At 44.7% G+C, this 22,957-nt stretch overlaps 1 protein-coding gene across 5 annotated transcripts in view; it reads left to right on the top strand.

The window, feature by feature from the left end:
• The window catches only part of SAMD4A (sterile alpha motif domain containing 4A), a 234,160-nt gene that overhangs the window by 178,676 nt on the left and 32,527 nt on the right, over positions 1 to 22,957 (top strand). For 4 of the 5 annotated variants that reach the window (XM_055133759.1, XM_055133760.1, XM_055133762.1 and 1 more), the window contains exons 4-6: positions 4,694 to 4,957; positions 17,628 to 17,737; positions 20,956 to 21,042. In XM_055133759.1, the coding sequence (XP_054989734.1) occupies positions 4,694 to 4,957; positions 17,628 to 17,737; positions 20,956 to 21,042 (461 nt within the window). The remainder of the gene's footprint in view (positions 1 to 4,693; positions 4,958 to 17,627; positions 17,738 to 20,955; positions 21,043 to 22,957) is intronic. The other variant, XM_004601757.2, reaches the window with a different exon arrangement.

The raw sequence follows: 22,957 nt of genomic DNA, 5'->3' as shown, positions 1-22,957 counted from the left end.
TCGAAATAGGCATTGAAAAGGAGTCTCATTAGAGATGCTGGGGATGAAAAGAAAACATCAGATTAGATGAGGTCAGAGAAATTGGCTGGCCCTGAATAGTATGACAGCGTTTATTGCCAGAGTCTAAGACCCTCTGTGCCTGCATCACACAGTTTGACTGCTGTAGCAAGATTATTTTTAGCTGCTTTTCCACATTTCAGCTAAGCCTCCTCCATATTATTTTTGTTTCACTTGCATTTATAAGCCACAGAATGCTACTGATATATGTGCATAAATATGTACATGTATGTGCACACAGTCTTGAAATTTCTTGTGGAGATATCTAAAGATTTAAGCAATAAGGAATCTCTATTATATACAATATTAACCTGTATCTTCAGTCTTTTGGAGCAGAAGAGACATAATTTTGCTCCCCTGGGTAATTATTAGTATTATTTTTCAATATAACAAATTCACTCTGCCCTGTTTGGCTATTAAAGTCACAGATGCGCTATAAAATGTAGGTCCTCAGTTCTGCTGGAGCTTGCCCAATTCAATCCTACATTGAGATATTTTCCAAGGCGCAGTTAATCCTGTAACATTTGAATATGACTTTGGAACCACTAAGTCTTAAATGAAACCCTTGCTGTTGTTTTTTTGCACAACGGTCGGCAAACAAGAACATTCTAAATGGGGGTTAGAGCGATAGCACAGCTGGTAGGGCGTTTGCCTTGCACGCGGCTGGCTCCCAGCATCCCATATGGTCCCCTGAGCACCGCCAGGGGTAATTCCTGAGTACAGATCCAGGAGTAACCCCTATGCATTGCCGGGTCACTGTCACTGTCATCCCTTTGTTCATCGATTTGTTCGAGCGGGCACCAGTAATGTCTCTCATTGAGAGACTTATTGTTACTGTTTTTGGCATATCCAATGCGCATGGGTAGCTTGCCAGGCTCTGCTGCGCGGGCTTGATACTCTCAGAAGCTTGCCGGGCTCTCCGAGAGGGACGGAGGAATCGAACTCGGGTCGGCTGCGTGAAAGGTGAAAGTCCAACCGCTGTGCTATCGCTCCAGCATCGTCGGGTGTGACCCAAAAAGTAAAAAAAAAAACAACCTTTCCGAATGTCTCCCTCTGGCTGAAGCCATTCTGAGGCAGTGGACACAGGCTCAAGACTTGCTTTGAAGTTTATTTTTCACTGGCCTCCCTTCCCTACTCATAGGAAAAAGAGCTTTATTTACCTTTTTTTTTTTTTTTGGTCAGTCCATCCATTTATCTGTTTATCATCACTTCAGAGAAGTTGTCTTGTTTAAAAAAAAAAAAAATGAATGGAGCAATGGGTGAACTTCCATTCCTCGCCACTGGCCACCTCATTCATTCCACTATTAAATGCATGACCTGTTTTCTTGTGGCATTTTGCATTTCCTCTGCCTCTCTGTGCCAATAAAGTTCTTCAGCACATGAAGGAAGGCCCGAATCAGCTCGATGTTCACGGTGACTTCTCCTGAAGATATGTCTTACCCCACAGTGCAGCACTGTTGACACATCACCTGTCACTTCAGTCTCTTCCCACAGGAAGACAAGACTGTGTGGCTTCCTTGGGAGAATAGAGGCATTTGCCTAACATGACCCTGTTTTGATTTATGTGTGATCATTCTGGCTCTGCACCCACAATCCCCTCTGCACATCAGAAACTTAGCGTGAGGCATTGACTTGGTTGCCATGGCACGTTGACTCTTAAGGAGACATTTCTGAATGTGGTGCCTGCTGTTGGAAGTTTTTCTGCTAGAGACAGGGCAGAGCTTTTAGTAGAAAGTCATTGGGAAAAGACCCCGGCACCCTAGATATAATGGTTTTTTTAATAGCAGCAGAGGCCAAGGTCACAGTCCCCTGTGACTTTAGTCAGGATCACACATATGTGAGGAAGTGAGTGTAGGTTTCCATGAGAAAATCCTTCTAAGTCCTGTTAATTTAGGCAATGATGAGGTCTATCTTATTAGCTGGTGTATTCCGTGGCTGCTGATAGCCTTAGCCCCCTGCTCATCAAAATCTCAGTAGTCTAGGTGGAAAGAAGCAGATTGACTCCATGAACATTTGAAATTTAGCTGTTACCTCTGTGGTATTGTTCTCCATATGCAAAGATGGGAGACCCTCCTAGCAGAATGACACCATGGCCACACGTTCACTTATCTCTTGCCTGTATCCAGGCTAGATGCTGAGGTTTCCACCAGCCCTGAGCCCAGCGTCTCCAGTAGGACCTCTTTCTGTGGCTTGGGGCTGGCTCTAATTCTGGCTGTGGAAGGAGCTCCCTTCCTACCTGGCACGTGTGTGGTAGATAACCTCCAGAGCTCCCCCCTAGATGTTCTGAAATAGTTGCAGAGTATCTGAAAGCAGAGTCACCTCAACTGGAACATTCCAGCACTCAGGGCAGCCCTGAAAAAGTCGGCTCAATTTTATACAAATACTTAGACAGGCATGAAATGGATTTTCTGGATGTCTGGCTTTTCTTCCTATTGGCTTCTCTTCACTTTTTGCTGTGGCTTCCTATTTTTTTTCTGCCTTTTTGTTGTTTTCTCTCTCATGCTAATCTGATCCAACCAGGTAGCTTCCAGGGAGCCTCTTAAAATAGTTGTTTCATGGAAGGTACAAGCTCCTTAAGGTCAGTTAAAAACATAATTATGGGGCTGGAGCGATAGCACAGCGGGTAGGGCATTTACCTTGCACACGGCCGACCCGGGTTCGAATCCCAGCATTCCATATGGTTCCCTGAGCACTGCCAGGAGTAATTTTTGAGTGCAGAGCCAGGAGTAACCCCTATGCATCGCTGGATGTGACCCAAAAAGGAAAGCAAAAAAAAAAAAAAACAATTATTAGATGACAGTTCCTGGCGTTTGATTAAATCTACCCAATTTAGACATTTTCCAGGTTATCAACACTAAATGTGGCAGCTCCAAATTCTCCCCTCATTTTTTGTATTTGTTCGTAAAGACCTTCCTAGCTTCTCTGATTGTGCCCCTTCACACATGGGACTACCCTTGCAGGCACGTGAGAACTTCTATTTCCAGACAAATAGAAAATTTAGGGGCTGATTTCTGAGACCTGTTGCTCTCACTCAGGGCTGGTGAGTACCTGTTGCTTTCCACAAGCACCCTGACACCTGCTCACCCTCAGACACACTTTGTGAAAAGCACCAGACTTTGACATCTAGTTTTTCTGTTTTAAAGGGGGGGGGGCTAGGCAAGATCATCTGTGACTCACATCCTTATTCACTTTTAACAAAAGTAGAACATCTTACTTGGAGATGTTGAGGTCTGCTTAGTTAAAAACACAAAAAGAGAAGCCAGAGAGATAGTACAAGGTGGAAGGCACTTTCCTTGCATGCACCTGGCACTGCATATTGGCCCCTGACTCCCGTCACTGGTAGGAAGAGAAGCCGATAGAAAACACAGAGCCAGGAGTAAGCCCTGAACACTGGCAGGTACGGCTCAGCCCACCACACACACACACACATACACATATACACACATACATACACACACACACACACACAGAGTCTCACCAGTGAAGTGTCCACGCAGCCATGAGTGGGCAGACACCCTTATGGAGGGGAGATGCTGCAGATGGAATTTGATGACTTCCCTGAAAAACATTTAAAAGTGCATGCAGCTCCATTCTCTGTTAGCACTGCAGCAGTCAAAATAAAGCGGGCCTGGCAGGAGCCGGTGCCGGGGGGGGGGAAGGTTATGAATAGACTCCTTTTGTAAAGCCGTCTCTTCACACGCCCAGAAAACCAACCGAGAGGAACCGCTGGCTCCCTCAGCGCAGGTTTTGGTTTGGGCCCTCCCTTAAATGACCTCAATTTCAGTTGGCCAGTTATGTGAGTTTGGTTGCTTTTTCCTAATTTGCTGGAAAAGCCATTTATACTGGGGACTCTGCAGATGTGGCCCAAGATGCAACAGGGCCGAACATCTTGGTAAAAACCATTCGCAGCTCACCGGGTGCACCCCAGTGGTTCCCTGAATGCAGGCCTTGTTACCTGGAAGTGCTTTCAGTATAAAGTGGGGCCTGAACCTGGAAGACCATGGGAAAGAATCGGCCCTTTCACATGGAGCCCTGAGGTCCGTGTTCCCATGGGGCCTGCTACCCACGGCTGCACCCCCTTTACATGGTGACATTTCCTTGGCTGCTTGGTTGGGAAAACAAATGACCCCCCCGCCCCCCCCTCATTCAGCCTAGCACTGGCCACAAAGCCTGGATGTCTACTCTGCAAGACACCCTCCCTAAGGACAGAAGTAAAGTTTTGATGTACTTACAAAATCAAGTTGTCCAACCCATGTTTTTCCTCTCCTGGCACATGGCCTCCTCACCAGGCTGTCAGCCTCCCCGGATTTGTCATCTGCTGCTGCGTATCTTGATTCCCGGAGTTAGAACCCAAACCAGGTCCCTACCTTCACCCAAAGGCTAAGGCTGGGTGTGTGGGTTGCGGTGGTTAGTCCCTTTGGAGTCACCCAGCCAACAAGTGGTACAGAAAACATCTTTCTGATTTGCCCCCAATATCTGTACCCTGCCACGCCTGCATTTAATAAACCATGTACCCCGATGGGGTTGTAAGGCAGTTAGCAGCATCCCTCAGGGTGAAGAGGTATTGGGGGTGAAGAGGTCTTGGCCCAGGCGAAAGGGGGGGGAATAACCTATTTCATTTTATTTTTCTTTCCAGTTCTCTCAGGCCAGGCACACCACAGCCCTTTGAAACGATCTGTGTCCCTTACCCCACCCATGAATGTGCCAAACCAGCCTCTAGGACATGGATGGATGTCTCATGAGGACTTACGAGCTAGAGGACCTCAGTGCCTCCCATCCGATCATGCCCCCCTGTCTCCACAAAGCAGTGTAGCCTCTTCGGGAAGTGGTGGGAGTGAACACTTAGAAGATCAGACCACTGCTCGTAACACATTCCAAGAAGAAGGTAGTGGTATGAAAGGTGAGTGACGGAACAAGAACCCACGGGGCACACGGCCCTTCCCTTCAGGTCGAGTCGCAAGGGTGGAAAGAGAGGTAGTCAGAGAGGAGTGATTCCCCCTCCCAGGCTCATGCGTGCCCCCAGCCCTCACACAGCTGACTACAGCCCAAAGGGTTCTTGTCCAAACCCAGGACTCAGGAGCCAGAGAGGTACACACCTCCTCTGTCCCATTTTCCCTCATTTTTTTCACTTGCAGACAGGTGAGTCCCCATTCCCAGGGACAGGAGCTCCTGTTCCATGTCAGAGCCTCCAGTGCCCAGTGTCTGGAGACCAGGGACGGCATCCCCAGCTCCACATCTAGCACTGCTCTGTGGCCAGGGAACCTGCAGGAATCCAGCAAAACAAACATCAGGATCTTTCTCTGCACTCTCTCCTACTACAGAATCACTGTAGTGCTTCCGTTCTCCCTTTTCTTTGATAGCCAAGGAAACCTTTAAGGCCTTGTCTCTGCCTCCGTTTAGGAGACATGAAAATGCTCCGAGACTCTCTGACAGTGTTTGAAGCCTGAAAAGAGATTTGCATGCAGGTGATAAAGGGTTTTTGTGCGGCACAAATGAGTGTTCTTACATTGCCCTGTAAATCTCCCATCTCCTCAAGAGACTCCTTGGGAGACAGAGCTCACAGCCACCCACAAGGGGCTCAAACCCAGCACGTGCCTGGGCCCTGTATTTTCAGACTCAGTCGGTCCAGATCTGGGAAGTCCTTCGCAAAAGATGCTCATTAGAGATACATTAATAACATTTTAGATGGAGGAGCAAACAGCCAGGCACCCTTGGGGCTAAAAGGGGAGGCTCGAAAGCGCCCACTCTTAGCCAAAGAAGTGCAGAGAAGAAGCGGAAAGGCTCTGTACTGAGTTTCCGGTCCAACATAGAAGCCTGGCACAGCAAGATGCCCAGATGCCCCCTGTAAAGATGCCCCAGGCTGCACATGGAGCACTCACCTTGTGGGGAGAGTGAAGCTGGCATGCAGCCACTTCCCTGGTGCTCCGACTCTCCTCTCTGCTATTCAGTCCTGCATTCCCCCCGCCACCACACACACACACACACACACACACACACACACACACACACACACGCACGCACGCACGCACGCACACCCTGGCTCTTGATGGGCCTGTGCTGAGTGACCTGTACTACTGATTCGAGTCTCTGAATTTCCTGTGGGGAAACGTGTCTTTAAGGCCTTTGATCGTGAGGGGCGCGGGGAGGAGAAGTCCTCTTTCTCTTTGGCAAGGGGAATGTGGCATGGCTATGAGGGATTGAAAACCCACTTCTGAGCGTGTGCCCTCAAGGTTCTGAGCTCCCACAGCTATGCCCCAAGTGATGGGGCGCAGGTGAGACTCAGCTGTGCTTTAGGGAAGCCTGGCTGGGCGTCTGGCACTGCACATCACATTCACGTAACTGAGGAAGCAAGAGAGGTAGGTAGTAAGAGTCAGCTCCAATTTAGCTTCTTCCCAGGTGAAGGGGCTGAGTCCAGCAGGTGGCTTGGGACCAGGAAAGCGTATGTGTGGTAACCATGGGAAGGAGCCCTGATCTTTGTGCCAGGGGCAGGGGGGTCTTGGGGAAGACTGTTCACTAGGATACAGACATCTCCCAGAAAGGAATTCTGCTTCATTGCCTGGTTTGGGGAGATCTGTTTGCTTTTCTTTCTTCCCTTGCTTTTTCCCCCTCCTCCCACCCCTGCCTTTGGATTTTTTTAAGACCTTGTGCCCACACAGACCCTCCCCCAAGGCATGTGGAGGTGTGCCTATTGTGTGCTCACATGATGAAGGGGAGATCATGAAGAGCAGACTCTTGAAAAGAATGAGGGAGAAATTAAAGAGATCTGAAATCCTTACTTTAATTAGAGGTTGTCTTTAGTCAGCAAAAGACAGAATCAAGATTTGATTTGATGTTGAAGATTTTCCTTAGAGACCCAAGGTGGGTATGGTTAGAATAAGGATTCTTTGGTGATTGGACAACACAAGACCCTCTCTTTTCTTGAATCTACCTTCAGCTGATTATTTGAACTGAAGTCATTTTCCACCCAAGAATTAGATTGGAATTCAAAAAATAAAACCCTTAGTGTATTAAGGGGTAAAAAATTACTGGGGGGAGGGAAGGACATAACAGATGATAAGGGATATTTCTGCTTGTGGGAGAAGGATATTTGTAGTTGGGCTGAGAGGTCAAGCAGAACAAAGGGTCACCCCGGAAAGCAAACTGGGGGACAGTCAGTGTTCAACCTGCATACTCCCTCAGCCCTGCCTGGGACCTGCAGCAAGGGGCCAGCCCAACGTGGGAGGGGGACCTCCTAGCCGCCTTCAGAGACTCTCCCAAGGGTGTGTCATTTGATTCACAAGTCCAAGAACAGATGCCCATTAAAATTTCCAGATTAATTCGTACTTTCTGAAAATTAAATCTGAAGTCAATGAAGGGCTTTTAGAGGGAGCCAGCCCTTCCTCTCAGGGCCACGTCTCCTTCTTGGGACCAGGCCTGCTGCCCTGTCAACGCTTGGAAGCTGCTTGTTTGTTCCACCTCAGATGCCATCATCTGGTGGTTATTTTTCTAATTTACAGACGCCCAATTTCTGAGGACAAGAAGGAATCTGTAGTAGAACTTGGAGGACTTCCAAATCTCCAGGAGCTACCCATCAGCCCTCACCCCACACCTTAGGGAAGGACTATAAAGGCATCGCAATCGAACCTAATTTAGTGTGAATTTATCTTTTCTGCCAGCAGCTGTTCATCTCTTACTGAAACACGATGTTCATCCATTCCTTCCTTTTCATCAACACAGACCAGCCAGGCGTGGCTCTGAATTGTCCTACAGGAACAGATCGCTTGGGTCAGGAGTGTGACCTGGAACTCAGGGCCCTGCCTTCCTGCTCTTTCAGGCATTGATGTACAAGGATCTCCCCTTTCATCTGCCTCGGTGTCCACCCCCCCTGCTAGGACTGCCGCTTCCAGCCACTCCTAAGCAGAATAGCTTCTGCTCTCACGTGGCTAGCTTCAGCTGCTGCTTGGCTTCGTGAATCCTTTTCTAATAAATATCTGTCCTGAAGTGTAAGTAGCTCCAAAGCACAGATGGGAGGTCTCTGGAGTTCAGATCTCAGACTGATATCTGAGGCTAAAGCAGAGGTTGCCAAACTAGTTTAGTCAGTGACCTTCTTTTCAGAAAGAAGTCCCTCAGCAGCTGCCCCTCCTAGGAATCTACCTTATTTAAGTGAACAAAGCATCCTCCACATTTGTATCACACAGGTACTCCTGACCCTCTTTTCCCTGATGTCCCATTATTGCTACACTTCTCCCACCAGGAGCAGAATTGCCCACTTTGGTAAACACTGAACTGAAGAGAAAATGGAATGAGCTGAATATTTGGGAATCAATGCAGGAGAAGTGGAGAACTGACAGGAAGATGAGGGTTTCCCTGTAGCTCACCCCATGAAGGTGACAGGTTGGACGTGTTTGGACTAAATGTATTGGTTACTAACTTCATTTATTCCATGCTCTTCAAAAATTTCACTGATCTTAGGAGAAAGAGTCTTGGTTGTGAGTCAGTCTTCAGTGATGGTATCCTTCCCTGGGCATTATGTGAAAGGAATGTACTTCATTTCTTCTCTCATTCAAAACCCTAAGGGGAAAAAAACACTTTCTTATAATTTCCTAGAAGGAAGAGAAATGAAAGACAAACCAAAGTGCAGGGTGGAAGAGGCACACTGACCTCACATACTATAAGAATCATGGTCTCAGAACTGATGTAGAAACCCATTACCTAGCATGACAGGGCTGATGGGTAGTGATGTTGCCATGTTCTCTAGAGCAGAGACTAGAGAAGAAAGATGATGAGAGGGGTCGCTTTTGTCCTCTTCAAATTACTTGACTTTTTTGAGCCTCTACTAAATAGAGAGATTTTTTGATCTAGCCACTGGGGAGACAGGTAAGAGAGATGGTTCCTGTTGAAGGGATTCTCTGTCAACATGCCCAAAGAGCTTTTATTCAAAGTAAAGGGAAATTCTAGAAAAGTTAAGGGAAGTTCTTGGAGGGAAAGAGGTCCTGACTCTGAGTCTCAGCATGATTATAAACTAAACAAATGTCTACAATGACAGAAGGATATTCTAGGTGGAGAAAGCAGCTTGCAGGCGAGGCAGTGAGACAGCTGGGGCATAGGCACTCCATGTGATTTGCCTATGAAGGGGGTCTGGAGAGTAAAGTCAGATACAAGAATGTGCAAAGTATTTGGGCTTTTATCTGTAGATTGGTTGATGCTAATGAAGAAATTGAGCAGCAGAATGACATGTTTCATTTCTTGTATTCAAAATAGAACCCTAGAAGCAGGTAGGAGGAGTCAGTGGATACCAAATCCCAAGACTAGTCATGTGGTAGAAAATATTTCAGGAAATGTGGAAGACAAAACAGTGAGAACAAGCTATGTGACAGTAGAGAGACCCAGAGTGCTTGCAGGGTTTTCATGAGTAGCCTTGTGAGAGAGTTCTACGTTGACTCTGCCTAATTGAACATACCCAGTGATGGAGTTGGAGAAATTTAGGATGATGCTCAAATTTCTTCCTAAAACATGTGCATGGCTTATGGAATCATCTTTAGCAAAGGGTTGAGAAGAGAAGAGACAGGTTAGGAGTTCAGCATGGGATTTGGTGGTCAAGAACCTTTAGAACATTCCAGCTGGGACTACGATGTGTCAGGAGCTGCCCTGGCCCTGCCTCCCTAACAGCCATGGTGGTTCTTAGCGACACACTCTCAAGCCTGCTGCCTCCCCGAGTAGCACTTATCAGGACCTCCATTCCAGGTGCCTGGGGAGTGAAAACCATAGAGTTGGGTCCCCAAAGTTATGAAGCTTCATGACTTTCTGAGGGCGGTTATTTGCAGGGATGATACAGACTGGGAGTCTATTTCTTTCAGCATGAACTTCAGCCTCATCATTATGGATTAACACTAGTTGGGTTAGACTTTTAATGTATGGCATTGCTAGTAGCAAAAGGTGCAGAGGTAATGGGCACCGTTTTATTGTGACATAATAAAGGTGAAAAAAAGCAATTGTTGGCTCCATCTTAACCTTGATATAAATGTAACACTTTAAAGTTGACAAAAATAGACTCCATTGGCTTTTCAAGGAGACTTTCTTGGATGAAACTTGTGTAAATGTTCTTTCTATGTCGTTGCAAACAGAACATTATCACCTGTGCTGAAGTGGCTGGTTTGGGATTTTGAACTGTTTTTTACAGTGCAGACCTTTGAACCTGTCTGTGTTACTGAGATTAGAATGATGGAGGAGTGAGATATTTCTTACAAAAAAGGAACCCATCAGACACCTTTGTCAGCAAAGCTGTGGACACAAGACCTGCAAGCCTTCTGGGGTGAGACAGGAAAACTATACACCCTGGGTCACTGGCACATTCTCTAGCATAGCTATCATGATACATTTTCTGTATTGACTTTCTACATGTTGTCTTGCATTCATTCAACTAAAAGGCCAAGTATATGGTAAATCTGATTCACTGTCTTTATTCCTGAACAAGCAACATAGGACCTGCCTGAAGAAGTTCTAATGAACCTAACTTGGGCTGATTCTCTTAATGTCTTAATGTCTGAAAAGCACAATCTCCAGGCTTCCCCCCCAGTTCTGAAGTCAGTGAGACATATCCCAGTTTCTGGAATCTTCAGTTCCTGTTGTGCTTTAAGGATAGACAGCCCTGTGGAGGGCACTTTGAGGGGGACCCCAGCCACTTTGAGATGAAAAAAAAAAACAGCCATATGTAGAACCCCACTGATAAACATCATGGCTAATGGAAACTACAAAGAGAATCTTAAGTTCCTCTGTTGGCATCTCGCCCTTCTATGTGGACATTGAATACCACACTAGGCCTACTCTATGCCTCCTGAGATCCATGCATGCTCCCCACAAGCATGGAACTCCCCTGAAAGTCACTGTGGACATTTCCCCATCAGTGGGTAGCCTCACCACTGTGCCAGGATCAGAGACCAAAGATTTTTCACTAGCTTCTGGGGAGACAGGTGGAAGAGATGGTTCCTGGAGAAGGAATCCTCTGTCAACATGCCCAAAGAGCCTTTATTCAAAGTAGAGGGAAATACTAGAAAAGTCAAGGGAAGTTCTTGGAGGAAGAGAGGACCTGGATCTGAATCTCAACATGATGACAGTCTAGACAAATATCTGCAATGACACAGTAGGAGATCATTAACTTGGAGGTCGGCATGGAATTGGGCTGCTCGACCTGCTTTAGCCAAGAATGCAGGCAGGCTTCAATCCTGTCTCTCTAGCCTTGGGGTTTTGAAAGGAATATGTTTTGTCTGCTTCAACACTGAAGAATTGGTTGCTTGGTTATCCCTTTGTCTCCCTCGATGGTGATGGAGGCCATCATCTTTTGGGAAAGGAGAGTTATTGCAGATTGATCTGACTCTCTGGAGCCTATGGGAGTTTCTCTTATGTCTTTGGGCACCAGGGCCATCATAGTTATGAAAACTAGGCTGCTTGTGCTTCTGTCTTCCAGGAATGCCTTGCTTTCTCCCCTTGCCTAGCTTCTCTCACCTTGAGTGCTTGAATAATCTTTCTCTGGGCTGAGGAGGGACCTCCTGGTCTGCAGCTCAGGTGCTGCCTGATCTGTTCATCTATTTGTCTGAGCAGCCTGAGTTCTTATTGAAACCCCACTGCTGTGGGAGTGTCAGCTAACCCAATCTAGCTGCCCACTCATCGGAATTCCTGACAGGTGTTTCCCTTAATTTTTTTTATTGAATTTTATTTTTATAAGTAATGTTTGCATCACAAAGATCTATCCAAATTCTGAAAGGGAAATAGAGGTTAATGTTATTGGAAATGTATCCCTTAGGTATAGACCAATAGGTAAAATAGTGCACATGACAGAGGGGTGTGGCACCATTGTCAAAAAGAGCCTTGGAGGTAAGAAGCCATAATAACTAGAGACGTGGGCTGGGGACCCACCATTTGCTTCCCCCCCACAAACTACCACCTGTTGACTTCTCATCTCAGACTCATTCACAGTCTTCTCTTCTGTCTCATTCTCAAAATGCAGGGGAAAATCCAGGACAAGGGCTGAGCCTGGTTTTACCAAGTTCCTGCTTGACCCTACTCTATTCTCATTCAGTACTTTAACTGGGTGATCTCACCTACTTCAGTGCTCAAACCAACCACCCTATGCTATAGAAAAGGACCATTAGCCATGGCCCAGACCTATCTTTGGAGACCTTCATTAGTTGACTTCTTCACTTCTCTGGGAGTGATCTAACATGCAGCTCACACTTTCTCATCTCACCCAAGCCTGCTGCTCCCCTATATTTTCTCTCTCACCAAATCAGAACCAGAGCTTTCATCTTGGGCTCTTCTCTTTCCCTTTCTCCCCTTTCTTCCCCCATCTTTTAAGTACTGACAATATTTCCTATCCTTTCCTTCTCCTTGGTGTCTGCCCTCCCAGACCAGCCCCAAGGGCTTCTTGAGCTCATCTCCCCCCTCCTCCGCTCCCATCATCTTCCAGTTCAACCATTACTTTGGTAGCCATCCTCTTCATTCTTTATCTAACAGTCTCAGCTTATTGGTCCTCTGCTGCTCAGAGTTCAGCAATTTTTCACCTCTTCCAAGAGGGTTTCCGCTCCGTGCTTTAGCATTATAGTTGGCAGTCATCTGATTCTTCCTATTGGTTTGTATCAACTCTCCATCACTCATCCAACTGTTTATTCAAGCCCGAACATCCCACTTAGCTTTGTGCTTTGTGTATAGAACTTTCTTGCTTCCTAAGAGAGCTTTATCAGCATGATCTACCCAGTGACCCAAGGATTGCTCTTACTGTGAAGCTTTCCCTTCCTCCCCAAGGCAAACCAAAAATGCTCATTTTTCTATGCTTCCACCCCCAGCTTGGAATTCCTGGGTTTTGTTATAATCGTTTGTGTGTATGTGAGTGAGAGCATTCTCTTTGGATTAAAAAGTTTGTTAGTGGCATGACTGCTTTCAGAAAGCCTGCCCCCCACCACACACACACACACACACACACACACACACACATGCACGCATACATACACACACACACATACTCACACAATGCATTCAGTAAGTGTTGAGATGTTGAGTGAACAAATATTTAATGCCCGCAGTTGATAAGGCTGTCAGCCTAGAAAATAGTGTACATGTGCTTATCTTTCTTATGCTCACAGGAGAATGGGTTTATAGTCTTCCTTTGGCATAACCATCATGAGTGGCACAGTTGAAATAAGGCCTGTGTGCTACCAAGAGGTGGAAGTCCAGGAGATTGCATGACTTTAGTTATATCCCAGAACTCTTCTACTTGTTCCCCATGTGTCTGTGACTATAGCCATACTACAGACTTATAGGATAAAAAAGAAGGGGGTGATCTGAAGATGCTACAGCAGTTAGGACACATTTCCAGCACCACTTGATTCCATAGGCACTACCCAACACTGCCAAAGTGACTTAGTATTGCTGATGGCCACCCCTAGACCTCCTCTACACAGCTTAGAAGGTCCCTTCCCTACAAAAGAAAGTTTGGGAAGATATGTGATTGTTTTGTCATCAAACATGCAACATCTGAACCATGAAAAAGAACCTGCGCTTTTAGAACAAGTCTGTTCCTAGTTAGCACTATATAACCCAATCTAGCTGCCCACTCATGGGAATTCCTGGCAGGTGTTTCCCTTAATTTTTTTTATTGCATTTTATTTTTATAAGTAATGTTTGCAGTGTGTTTGCATTTATGGCTTGATGTTATGGATTGTTTACTTTTCAATCAAGTTTGTGTTTTGAGAGTTTTTTTTTTGCAAGACTATATGTTTATTTTAAGGGTACAATATTGACATATATACCCTCCACCAAAGTTCCAATTCCCTTCACCAGAGTTCATTGGATCCCTCCACTCTTTCAACCCCCAACTTTGGTAACCTCAGTTCTGTGATTGCAGGGTGGTTTCATAGGGCTTGGTCTATTTCTCTGCCTTGTTTCTTAATGTACTACATGTGAGTGATGACCATCCATTATTTGACTTTATTTCTTCTTAACATGGCACCTTCAGGTTCCATTCATGTTATATTAAAACATAAGACTTAATCTTTTACTAGAGCTGAGTAGAGCACCACTGCATCTATCTATCTATCTATCTATCATCTATCTATCTATCTCTCTCTATATATAACATCTCAATGTTCCCATCCATTGCTGAGTAGTGTAATTCTTTCCTCGAGTTTTTTCCATGTCTTGCTACTATAAATAATACTTCAGTGAAATATAAAGGTACATATGTGCATCTTTACATATCAGTGCTTTTGTGTTGTTTGATTTAGATGTATTATATGGTAGATATATTTTTAATTTGAAAAATTTCCAGTGGAGTTTTGTTTTAATTTCTGGCAAAGGAAGGTGCCTCACTACCAACTGTGTTGTGGAAGGATTGTTGGTTACGGAGACCATCAGAAGAGCTGTTAAGTGGATAGTTCTGAACTAGGCACTGAGACACTTGCTCTAAAGACAGAATTAATGTGTGACTGCCTCAAGGAACATATGGCCAAAAGAAACATATTTCCCAGGAACATAGCCAAAACTTACTGTCCGGGAAGTCCCAGCTATGTTCTGTAGTTGAATAGGAATGTCTTCTAGGAACACAATGCTCAGTGATCTTAGACTTTGACTTCATGAGGCAAGCTTTCCATCCCTCTAACCAGGGAATTCTGGTTGTCACAATCTTCTTCAGCAAGACCCAGTACTGACTGAACTGAGACTTCTGTAAGGCAAGACCTGAACCCCATTCTTTCAAGACATCATATTGTCATTTTGGCTTCGAAAGCACCCCGCTTCCAACATAATTTACTACTATCAGTTTACATTTGTTTTATCATCACTGAATTTTGCATGATTATAGTTTGCCCTGTGAAGTGAATCAACTCTCTCTTCTAAGAAGTAGCACTGTAGCACTGTCACCCAGTTGTTCATCGATTTGCTCGTGGGCACCAGTAACATCAAGCAGGCACCATTGTGGGACTTATTGTTACTGTTTTTGGCATATAGAATACACCACAGGGAGTTTGTCAGGCTCTGATGTGCAGGCGGGATACTCTCAGTAGTGTGCCGGGCTCTCCGAGAGGGACGAAGGAATTGAACCCAGGTTGGCTGCATGCAAGGCAAACGCCCTGCCTGCTGTACTATTGCTCCAGTCCAGTCTTTCTCTTCTAAGAAATATTTCCCAATTATGGCCTTAGGTTATCCCAACTTCTCTGAATCATGATCATTGAATTTTCTGAGCAGCATCTTGGGACATTGCAAGTTGTGACAAATATGAAACCTGGTGACAAAGTGGTAGATCTGAAGGTCCACTACCTAGTTATTGAGTCCTCTCTCTGTGGAAATATTAGTATTGTTTTAGCAGCCATAGAAACATGGCAGAGAGTAGTCAGGGATCAGACCCCAGAGTTGGTGTTTCCAAGACTCTTGATCCAGCCACAGTTTGAGCTGAGGAGGCTGCAAGAGGTTGGTCTGTGGTCCTGGGGAGGCCCTGTCATTCCATAGTTAAGGATGGTCCCAGAGGGACTTTCCACTTGCCATAGTAGAATGTGAGGCTTCCAAAGACAAAATGATTTATTGACTGAAGTGAATGCATTTTGTTCTTAAAATGCTCTTGGCAGGACTGAAGCTATATAATACAATAGGTAGGGCACTTTCCTTGCAGGCAGCTGACTCAGGTTCAATTACTGGCACCCAGTATGGTCTCCTGAACCCCAGCAGGAGTGATCCCTGAGTACAGAGCCAGGAGTAAGCCCTAAACACTACAGGACGTGGCTCAAAAACAAAACAAAAACAAAAAAAAACTCTGCTCTTAGCTATCCAGTTCTGTTTCCCTATAAACCATTGTTTAGCCCCTCAAGAACTGACTAAGAAGTGAGCTCAGCAAGCCTACTTGCTCCCCTTTAACTGAGTTTCAGAAGATTATCCCATATCCACAATCCCTAAACCTAAATTGAGACAGCCTAAATCTAAATTGGGTCACCCAGGAGGCACGTCTGATTCAGGGTAGGTCAGGACTTTATCCTTAATCCAATAAGCAGGTCACTCTAAACACTGAAGAAGTAGAAGGTACTTTGGAATGTTTCTGTGTCTCTATCAATGCCTCAAAATAAAGCCTTAAGCACAATAGGTCAGTATCTTACACTCAACAAGGTTAGAAATGGCTAATAATCCTTATAAGGCATACATAACATTTATCCAATACATTTCAAAATGCATTGCAGCTCCTATTAATTCATCTTATCACAGACAGGCTCTTTGTTCTTCATTGTACAAAACATGAATATTAAGGTAAGGGGAAAGCTTTAAATCAGCCATACTAGAGGATAATACAGCAGGTAGGGCATTTGTCTTGCATGTGGCTGACCCAGCTTCAATCCCCAGCATCCCATAAGGTCCTCTAGCCTCTCCAGGAGTGATCCTTGAGTGCAGAGCAAGAAGTAAGCCTTGAGCACTGCTAAGTATGACCCCACTCCCCTCCAAAACAAGTGTAAATTAGATCTGGTTCTAGCCTCTAGTTTCAACATGTACTTAATTAACTCTGTGATCTAGACTTAATGACCTAATTTTGTCATTTGTAAAATGAGTCAGGGATGGGGGGAAATGATTCTAGTGACATTTCTAATGTCCTATTGAGCGTGAAAACTCTTGACTTAATGTGTAGGAAAATTCCCCGCTTTGCATAGACTTATCCATGTCATAATTCTTTTGTGGATTTCCAGTATAGTTACTATTTAATGTTCCTCATACTTGAATCTTAAACTTAAGACTCATTTCAGATGTGCTTTGGAATTCCCATTATCATGTCTGGTTGAGCCAATCTTGGGACCTTCCAAGTCCTGAAGTATTGTGGTTGACAATCAAGCAAAAGGTCAGAGAAATATCCAGTTTTATCCTATAACTTGGAGAAATGGTCATTGAACACACACACATACACATACACACACAGAGTGCTAGTTTGGGTATCCTGGATGCTCCTGTTCCCAGTAGATTCTAAGAGGATAGAGAAAAGTCCTGCCTAAGAGTGACAATGACTGCAGGAATGAGATCCTATAGCTGCCTATTTTTTGTTTGTTTGTTTTTTGCCACCATGACACGTTAGAAACACTATGTAGGGATCTTTATTAAATCTAGAAAGAAATTGTCTCATAGATGAAGACTCATCATAGGAAGTTTTAACATTCTATGTCAGTTCTTTTCAAATTGGCAATAAGTCATCTGGCTAAAGCAGGGGTTCCTTGCCATTTGTTTGAAGCCCTTTGAAAATCTTATGGAAGCAGTGAACTTGATCAGAAACTCCCCCATATCATTACAAATTGAGATTTGGTTTTAGGGATTCCCATACTTTCTTAATTCCAGGGATTCCAACTTAGTAACCCTTTATCTAAGATAGACAATACGAGCCAAAGCTGGGAATATCAGGGCTAGACCAAGATTTTGAAGTCCATTATTTATCGCCAAAATTAGGCAAGTAATAACCTGAGGTTTTCCTTTTCTCCCCCTCCCCCCATCATCCTCTTTTTCTTTCTCTACCCCTTTCATTATCTCTTCTCATTCCCTTTCTATGTCTTTCCCCCTATCTCATGCATCTTGCCCCTCAGATGTTCCAGCCTGGCTCAAAAGCCTCCGCCTGCACAAGTACGCTGCGCTTTTCTCACAGATGACCTATGAGGAGATGATGGCCCTCACTGAGTGCCAGCTGGAGGCTCAGGTACGTGCTTCTGTGGACCATTCCCTGAGAAGATACAGAAGGTAGAACTTTGCTATCTACCAAGTTTAAGATTCTGTTTGAACTCATATACCTGTACCTAGCCAGTAGTTTACATTGTTCTAGGAACTGTCTTATGAACCAGTTAGTACCTGGTGAGCCTGGCTGAAGGTGGAAACCTTTAGGGAACAGTGGGAGATAGAAGATGAACAGATGATGGTGGGTTAGTGTTCTGGGATAAGCACGACCCCAGAACAGTCTCTTAAGTTCAAGGGTACCAAGGAGAAGTAGCCTTTGCTCCAAGTACTCCGTCTGTACTTGCCTTTTCTTTACTTGCCCCTCCCTCCCTCTGCCCACCAGGACATGTTTGGGTGACGATGTTGACAGAGGTCCAAATATAAATCTTGTAATGAACAGCAGTACCAGGTCATGCTTCGGACCTTCAAAAGCGATTCATCAAAAACACACTCAGACAGGTTTTAGTCGAGATATGAGCAAGTTTTACAATTTTTTTTTCCATCTGAACATTTTGAGTAACCTGGTAGGGTCACTGAGAATTAGGATTATCCTAGGTTTCCATTTTTGTTTTCCTTCCGCATGCCTTTAAGGGCAGACTTCTCCTAAGACATCTTTTCCCCAGTGTGGATGTCAAAATCAAAGCCATTCACCAGAATCCCTGAAAATGAAGCATGTTTCCTACCATGCTGTGCTCTGATAAATAGAGCTGACCGAAGTCTTTGTTTCCCTTGTTTAAAATGCTATTTGCATGTTTCACATTGACCTCGGTTTGCTTTGAGCAGTGATTTGAAAGAATTAATAGTCTAAACCAGCTAATAGTATTTCCCCTGCAGGAAGAGGAGATTGGACCATGGGGGCATGTCTGGTCTAGAGGTGTACCTCCCAGCAGATAGCTGGTTTCCCATTGCATGCTAGTGCCCTGGGTTAACCTCTGCAGGCCTGGCTGAATACCAGTATTGAGATGCAAGACAAAGCCCAAAGTCACTATACATTCTTCCAGAGTGAGAGCCACAATATTCAACTTCCTAAACAGCTCCCACTGCCTTTTGAATCCCATTTGCTCCTTCATATCCCAAGGATTGATGAGAACTGCTTCTAAGAGAATTTTTGTGTTTGGGTCAGAGTTGAAGAAAAAAAATAAATAAAACTTCAGTCATCAGTTGATGGTCTAACTTGAGGGGAAAAAATAAGGAATAATGGGTCCAGAGCACAAAGTCCAGTGACTGGCATTGACATTGCACAATAACTCAATTTAATTCACTTGAACCCAGTAACTAAGCTAAACAGTAATAGGCCCCTGGTTTTTCATAGAGAAGGACTTCAATTTGATTATCAACTTGATTATTTTTCTAAGTAAAAGAGATATTGTCATTCATGTTACCATCCTGCTCTCAGAGGAATTCCAACAATAGCTGGAAGAAGTCACCAGAACTTTGCTTAAGAGGACTGGCTTAAGAAAGAGCCTTCTATTTGGATATTTACGGTATCTGTAGTGAATAGTTGGCTAAACCCTTAGATTTGTCCCTTACTACATAGAAAATCAAGTCCACAATCCTATCATGAATTTTAGTCACTTCTCTGAAGTGATGACTGTGTTTTAGGTTAACTGGTTTTCCTTACAAAGACCCCAAAAAGGCTGTGAACTGATAAGAATGGCCTATGTGGGTTACCGGGTGATGATGATGCTACCGCTCACGTCTTCATGAGAAGAGCAACAGAGAGAAAGTTGAAGAGAAAAAATAGATATCATTTAGGGTTGGAACCTTTAGCAAAACAGAAAAATAAAATGCAAAGATAAAATTAAAAGGGCATTGCCACTGTTCCTGCCCAGGGGCGGGGGTTACCGGCTTGCCTGCTGATAACCCGAGAGTCCCCTTTTGCATTCAGGGTCAAATCACTGTCTGCCCCTTGGCCATCTGGCGGTGAAGTACCAAGGAAGGAATGGAGGCCACCAGGCTGGTTGGTAATCAGTGGCCATTCATTTAAGTCTCACAGCTTTAGTATAGAGAAGCTATGAAGGGCTGGGGGTAGCAATTACACACAGGTGTGGTTGAACATTATCATAAACAATGAACAGATGTAAAGCCCTTCCTTCAGGGGAAGTTCTTCTAGGACAAAATCTCATCAGCACTCTAGTTTCATGCTAGGAGATCTGTCCCCAAATGGAATTCCATCTAAGGGTGTATTGCTTTCTCCTTTCCTTAGCCAGTATCCATTTAAATAATCATCTTAAAATTACTTAATAATATTTGTAGTTATTTTGTATAAACACAATAAAAGATATATTAAGCTTAAAGGTTGGCTCTTCCTCAGGCCAGGTTAGTCTTTTCTAACCCCAGCAGGGTCCTTATTCAGTTTCTTCTTTTTGGGTCATGACAGAGTTTGTTCCAGAACCATGGTTAACTTATTATACTTTCTGTGGTGCTTAGCTTGTCCCTTTTTGATGCCAGGGTAGCTTACAATTTGCCCTGGGTCCATCCAGGTCCCTCTCTGAAACCCTCCTTTGGGGGGTGTTAGGAAGTAAGGACAACTGAGACTTAAGTCAAGTAAATATGATAGATGCCAAAGAGTAAATATTATTCAGAGTCAGTTAACTCTGAAGTTACAAAAGCATAGCATCAACTGTCTTCCTTTGCTACACAAAAATAGCATTGTTCTAAAGTAACTATGCAAAGGACAAAAAGGAGAGAGAAAAGCAGTATCTCGCTTACATACACAAAATCCAAAGCTCTCAGAAGAATTTGACTTGAAAAGTTACAGGGTCTGACTCTGGTATAAGTCATTAACAGATAGAAGAAGAAGAGCACAAAGGAGAGGTTGAAGATAAGCACAGAGGATTGGGAGTGCCTGATGGAATTGGGTATGCTTCTGGAGCACTGTGGTGGGAGTAACTCAATTAACCTAAGCTTCCCTCGGGGGAGAAAGGACACACCAGTGTTAAACCTAATATGTTTAGAACTAACGATCTTTTATGATTGAAGGTATTTCCCACCTGTGTAGCAGGTAGCTGCTGTAGCTCTTTCTCTCCTGAAGTACCACAAAGTGTAAGTCAAAGAGATACTACATAGAGATGTATGACCCTGGGTGTGAACAAGACAGAAATGGATATTTACCTGCAAGCTTGTTAAAGCAGAGAGTACAAGTACTAAGCAGTCTCTGAAAGTCTCTAAGTTAATTCTTTAAAAAATGATATCTAATTACAGAATGTTACCAAAGGTGCAAGACACAAAATTGTCATCAGTATTCAGAAGCTCAAGGAAAGACAAAACCTCCTGAAGTCTTTGGAAAGGGTAAGTAACTGCCAAGCAAGAGAACATTGCCACCTTCACCAGCGGGAAATGGACCCAAAACACTCCCAGTCAGAAGTATTGCTGACTGGCCTTAGGGAATGGTAGTGAGCAGTTTCCCCATGAAAGTTATAAAAACTGAACCAATTCCACAGTGCAGCTGTCTGGGTGTCCCCCAGGGTCCAAGCAGTCTGTGAGCAGTGGTACTGGACTGGGAGCCTCAGTGCCGAACAGCCCCGTGTACATGCCATTCCCCTGGCCCGGCTTCACGTGCAGAGGTGAACTAGATGCTTCTCAGGGCTTCGGGCTGGAATCTGGACAGGGCAGTGTAGGAAACTCACAGACAGGCTTCATTCCTGTTCTCCCCTTTAGTGGAAGGAGGCTACCTAAAGGGATTCCCTTCCTCACTTTGTGTCAGACTTCACTAATGTGATGATGTCATTTTTGTGGCTAGGTGAATGATTTCATCGAAGTGCCTTATTCCAAACAGAAGTGAGCCCTCACTGTTCTTGCCCCACCCAACTGGCATTCTTGGGCACTGGAGACTTTGGGGAGTGGAGGGTGGAAAATTCAGTATCTATTGTATTTATTGCCGATGGCTCTTGAAGAGCAAAAAACCTCTTGTAGGAATCCCACCTGATCTTTGGAAGGGTAAAAAGTATTGAAATAGACAAATTAGAAAAAGCAAGTGAGCACATAAACATGTGAGTGGAAAGGAATTTTTGGTAAAACTTGTTCACTAAGATGTAGACATAGATATATGATTTTTTGGTACAAATCTGTGAAGTTATACTCAAGGCATCACATATAACATTTAAAACATTTATATCTGTTGAACATGTATCTGTCACTTTATAAGGAAAGTCAGTTTGAAATTTGCTTGGACAGGCAGTGCAGCTCATCCCATCCCATCCATGACAAAGAGCCTGTTCTTAATTAGGGTGAATCACACATGACCAGTGACCCAGCCCACTGAGCCCGAGGTTATTGTTGTTCTTTGTTATATGCTAACTCCCCTACCAGACAGCTGATCTAATAGTCTGATCCTTGCCATTCTTTCTGTTTGTTTTGGTTTGGGGGCTACACCCAGTGGAGCACTGAGGCTATTCCAGGTTCTGTGCTGGGGAGGTGGGAAGGCAAAAGTAGCATTGTCTCACAAAGGTGCTCAGGGGACCGTGCAGTGCCCGGGGATGGAACACAGGCTACCTTCAATGCACAGCAGTCACTTAAGCTCATTGACCTCTCTCCCACTCTGCAATTTTTGTTTTGTGTTTTTTTTACGGGCCACACCCTGCAGAGATCAGGGCTTACTTTGGCTCTGTACTTAGGGATAACTGCTGGAGGATTTGGGGGACCATATGGGCTGCCAGGGACGGAAACCTAGCCTACCAGATATAAGGCAAGCACCCTGACCATTCTACTCCATACAAAATCATCATCATCATCATCATCATCATCATCATCATCATCATCATAGTTATTTCTGCCTGGCCAGAGGGGCTGTCACCAATGGCAGCCAAAGGGCCCACTGGGGTCTGTGCTAGTGGCTAAGTTAGAACAGGTTAGGAATTACTTCCTCAAGGAAGCACAGGAAAGAAGGGAGCCCTGGGGCAGAACCCTCAGTGGGGTGCTGTGGAGAGGATGCTGTGTGGTCACTTGGGCCACTAGCTTCTGAAGAGACAAGCAACCAGGGTTCGATCTTGGGGTTCCTGAGGCCACCTCAGCCTGGTGCTCCCACATAGCTTTCCTCCAAGCAAGTTCACGGATTGCTTTCCTCTTGTTTGTTATCTTTTTAAGTATTCCTACCCGTGAGCCAGGCAGAAAGTATTTTTTGTGTGTGTGGAGTCAATATTATCCCAGTGTGAAGTGTAGGATGCAGGCATGTCACCCATGCATCAGGGGCAAGACAAAAGCAGCG

The sequence above is a fragment of the Sorex araneus genome, chromosome 3, assembly GCF_027595985.1.
Source record: "Sorex araneus isolate mSorAra2 chromosome 3, mSorAra2.pri, whole genome shotgun sequence".
Taxonomy (NCBI): domain Eukaryota; kingdom Metazoa; phylum Chordata; class Mammalia; order Eulipotyphla; family Soricidae; genus Sorex; species Sorex araneus.
Note: the sequence above shows the minus strand (reverse complement) of the source record. Positions and strands in the feature narration are given on the sequence as shown.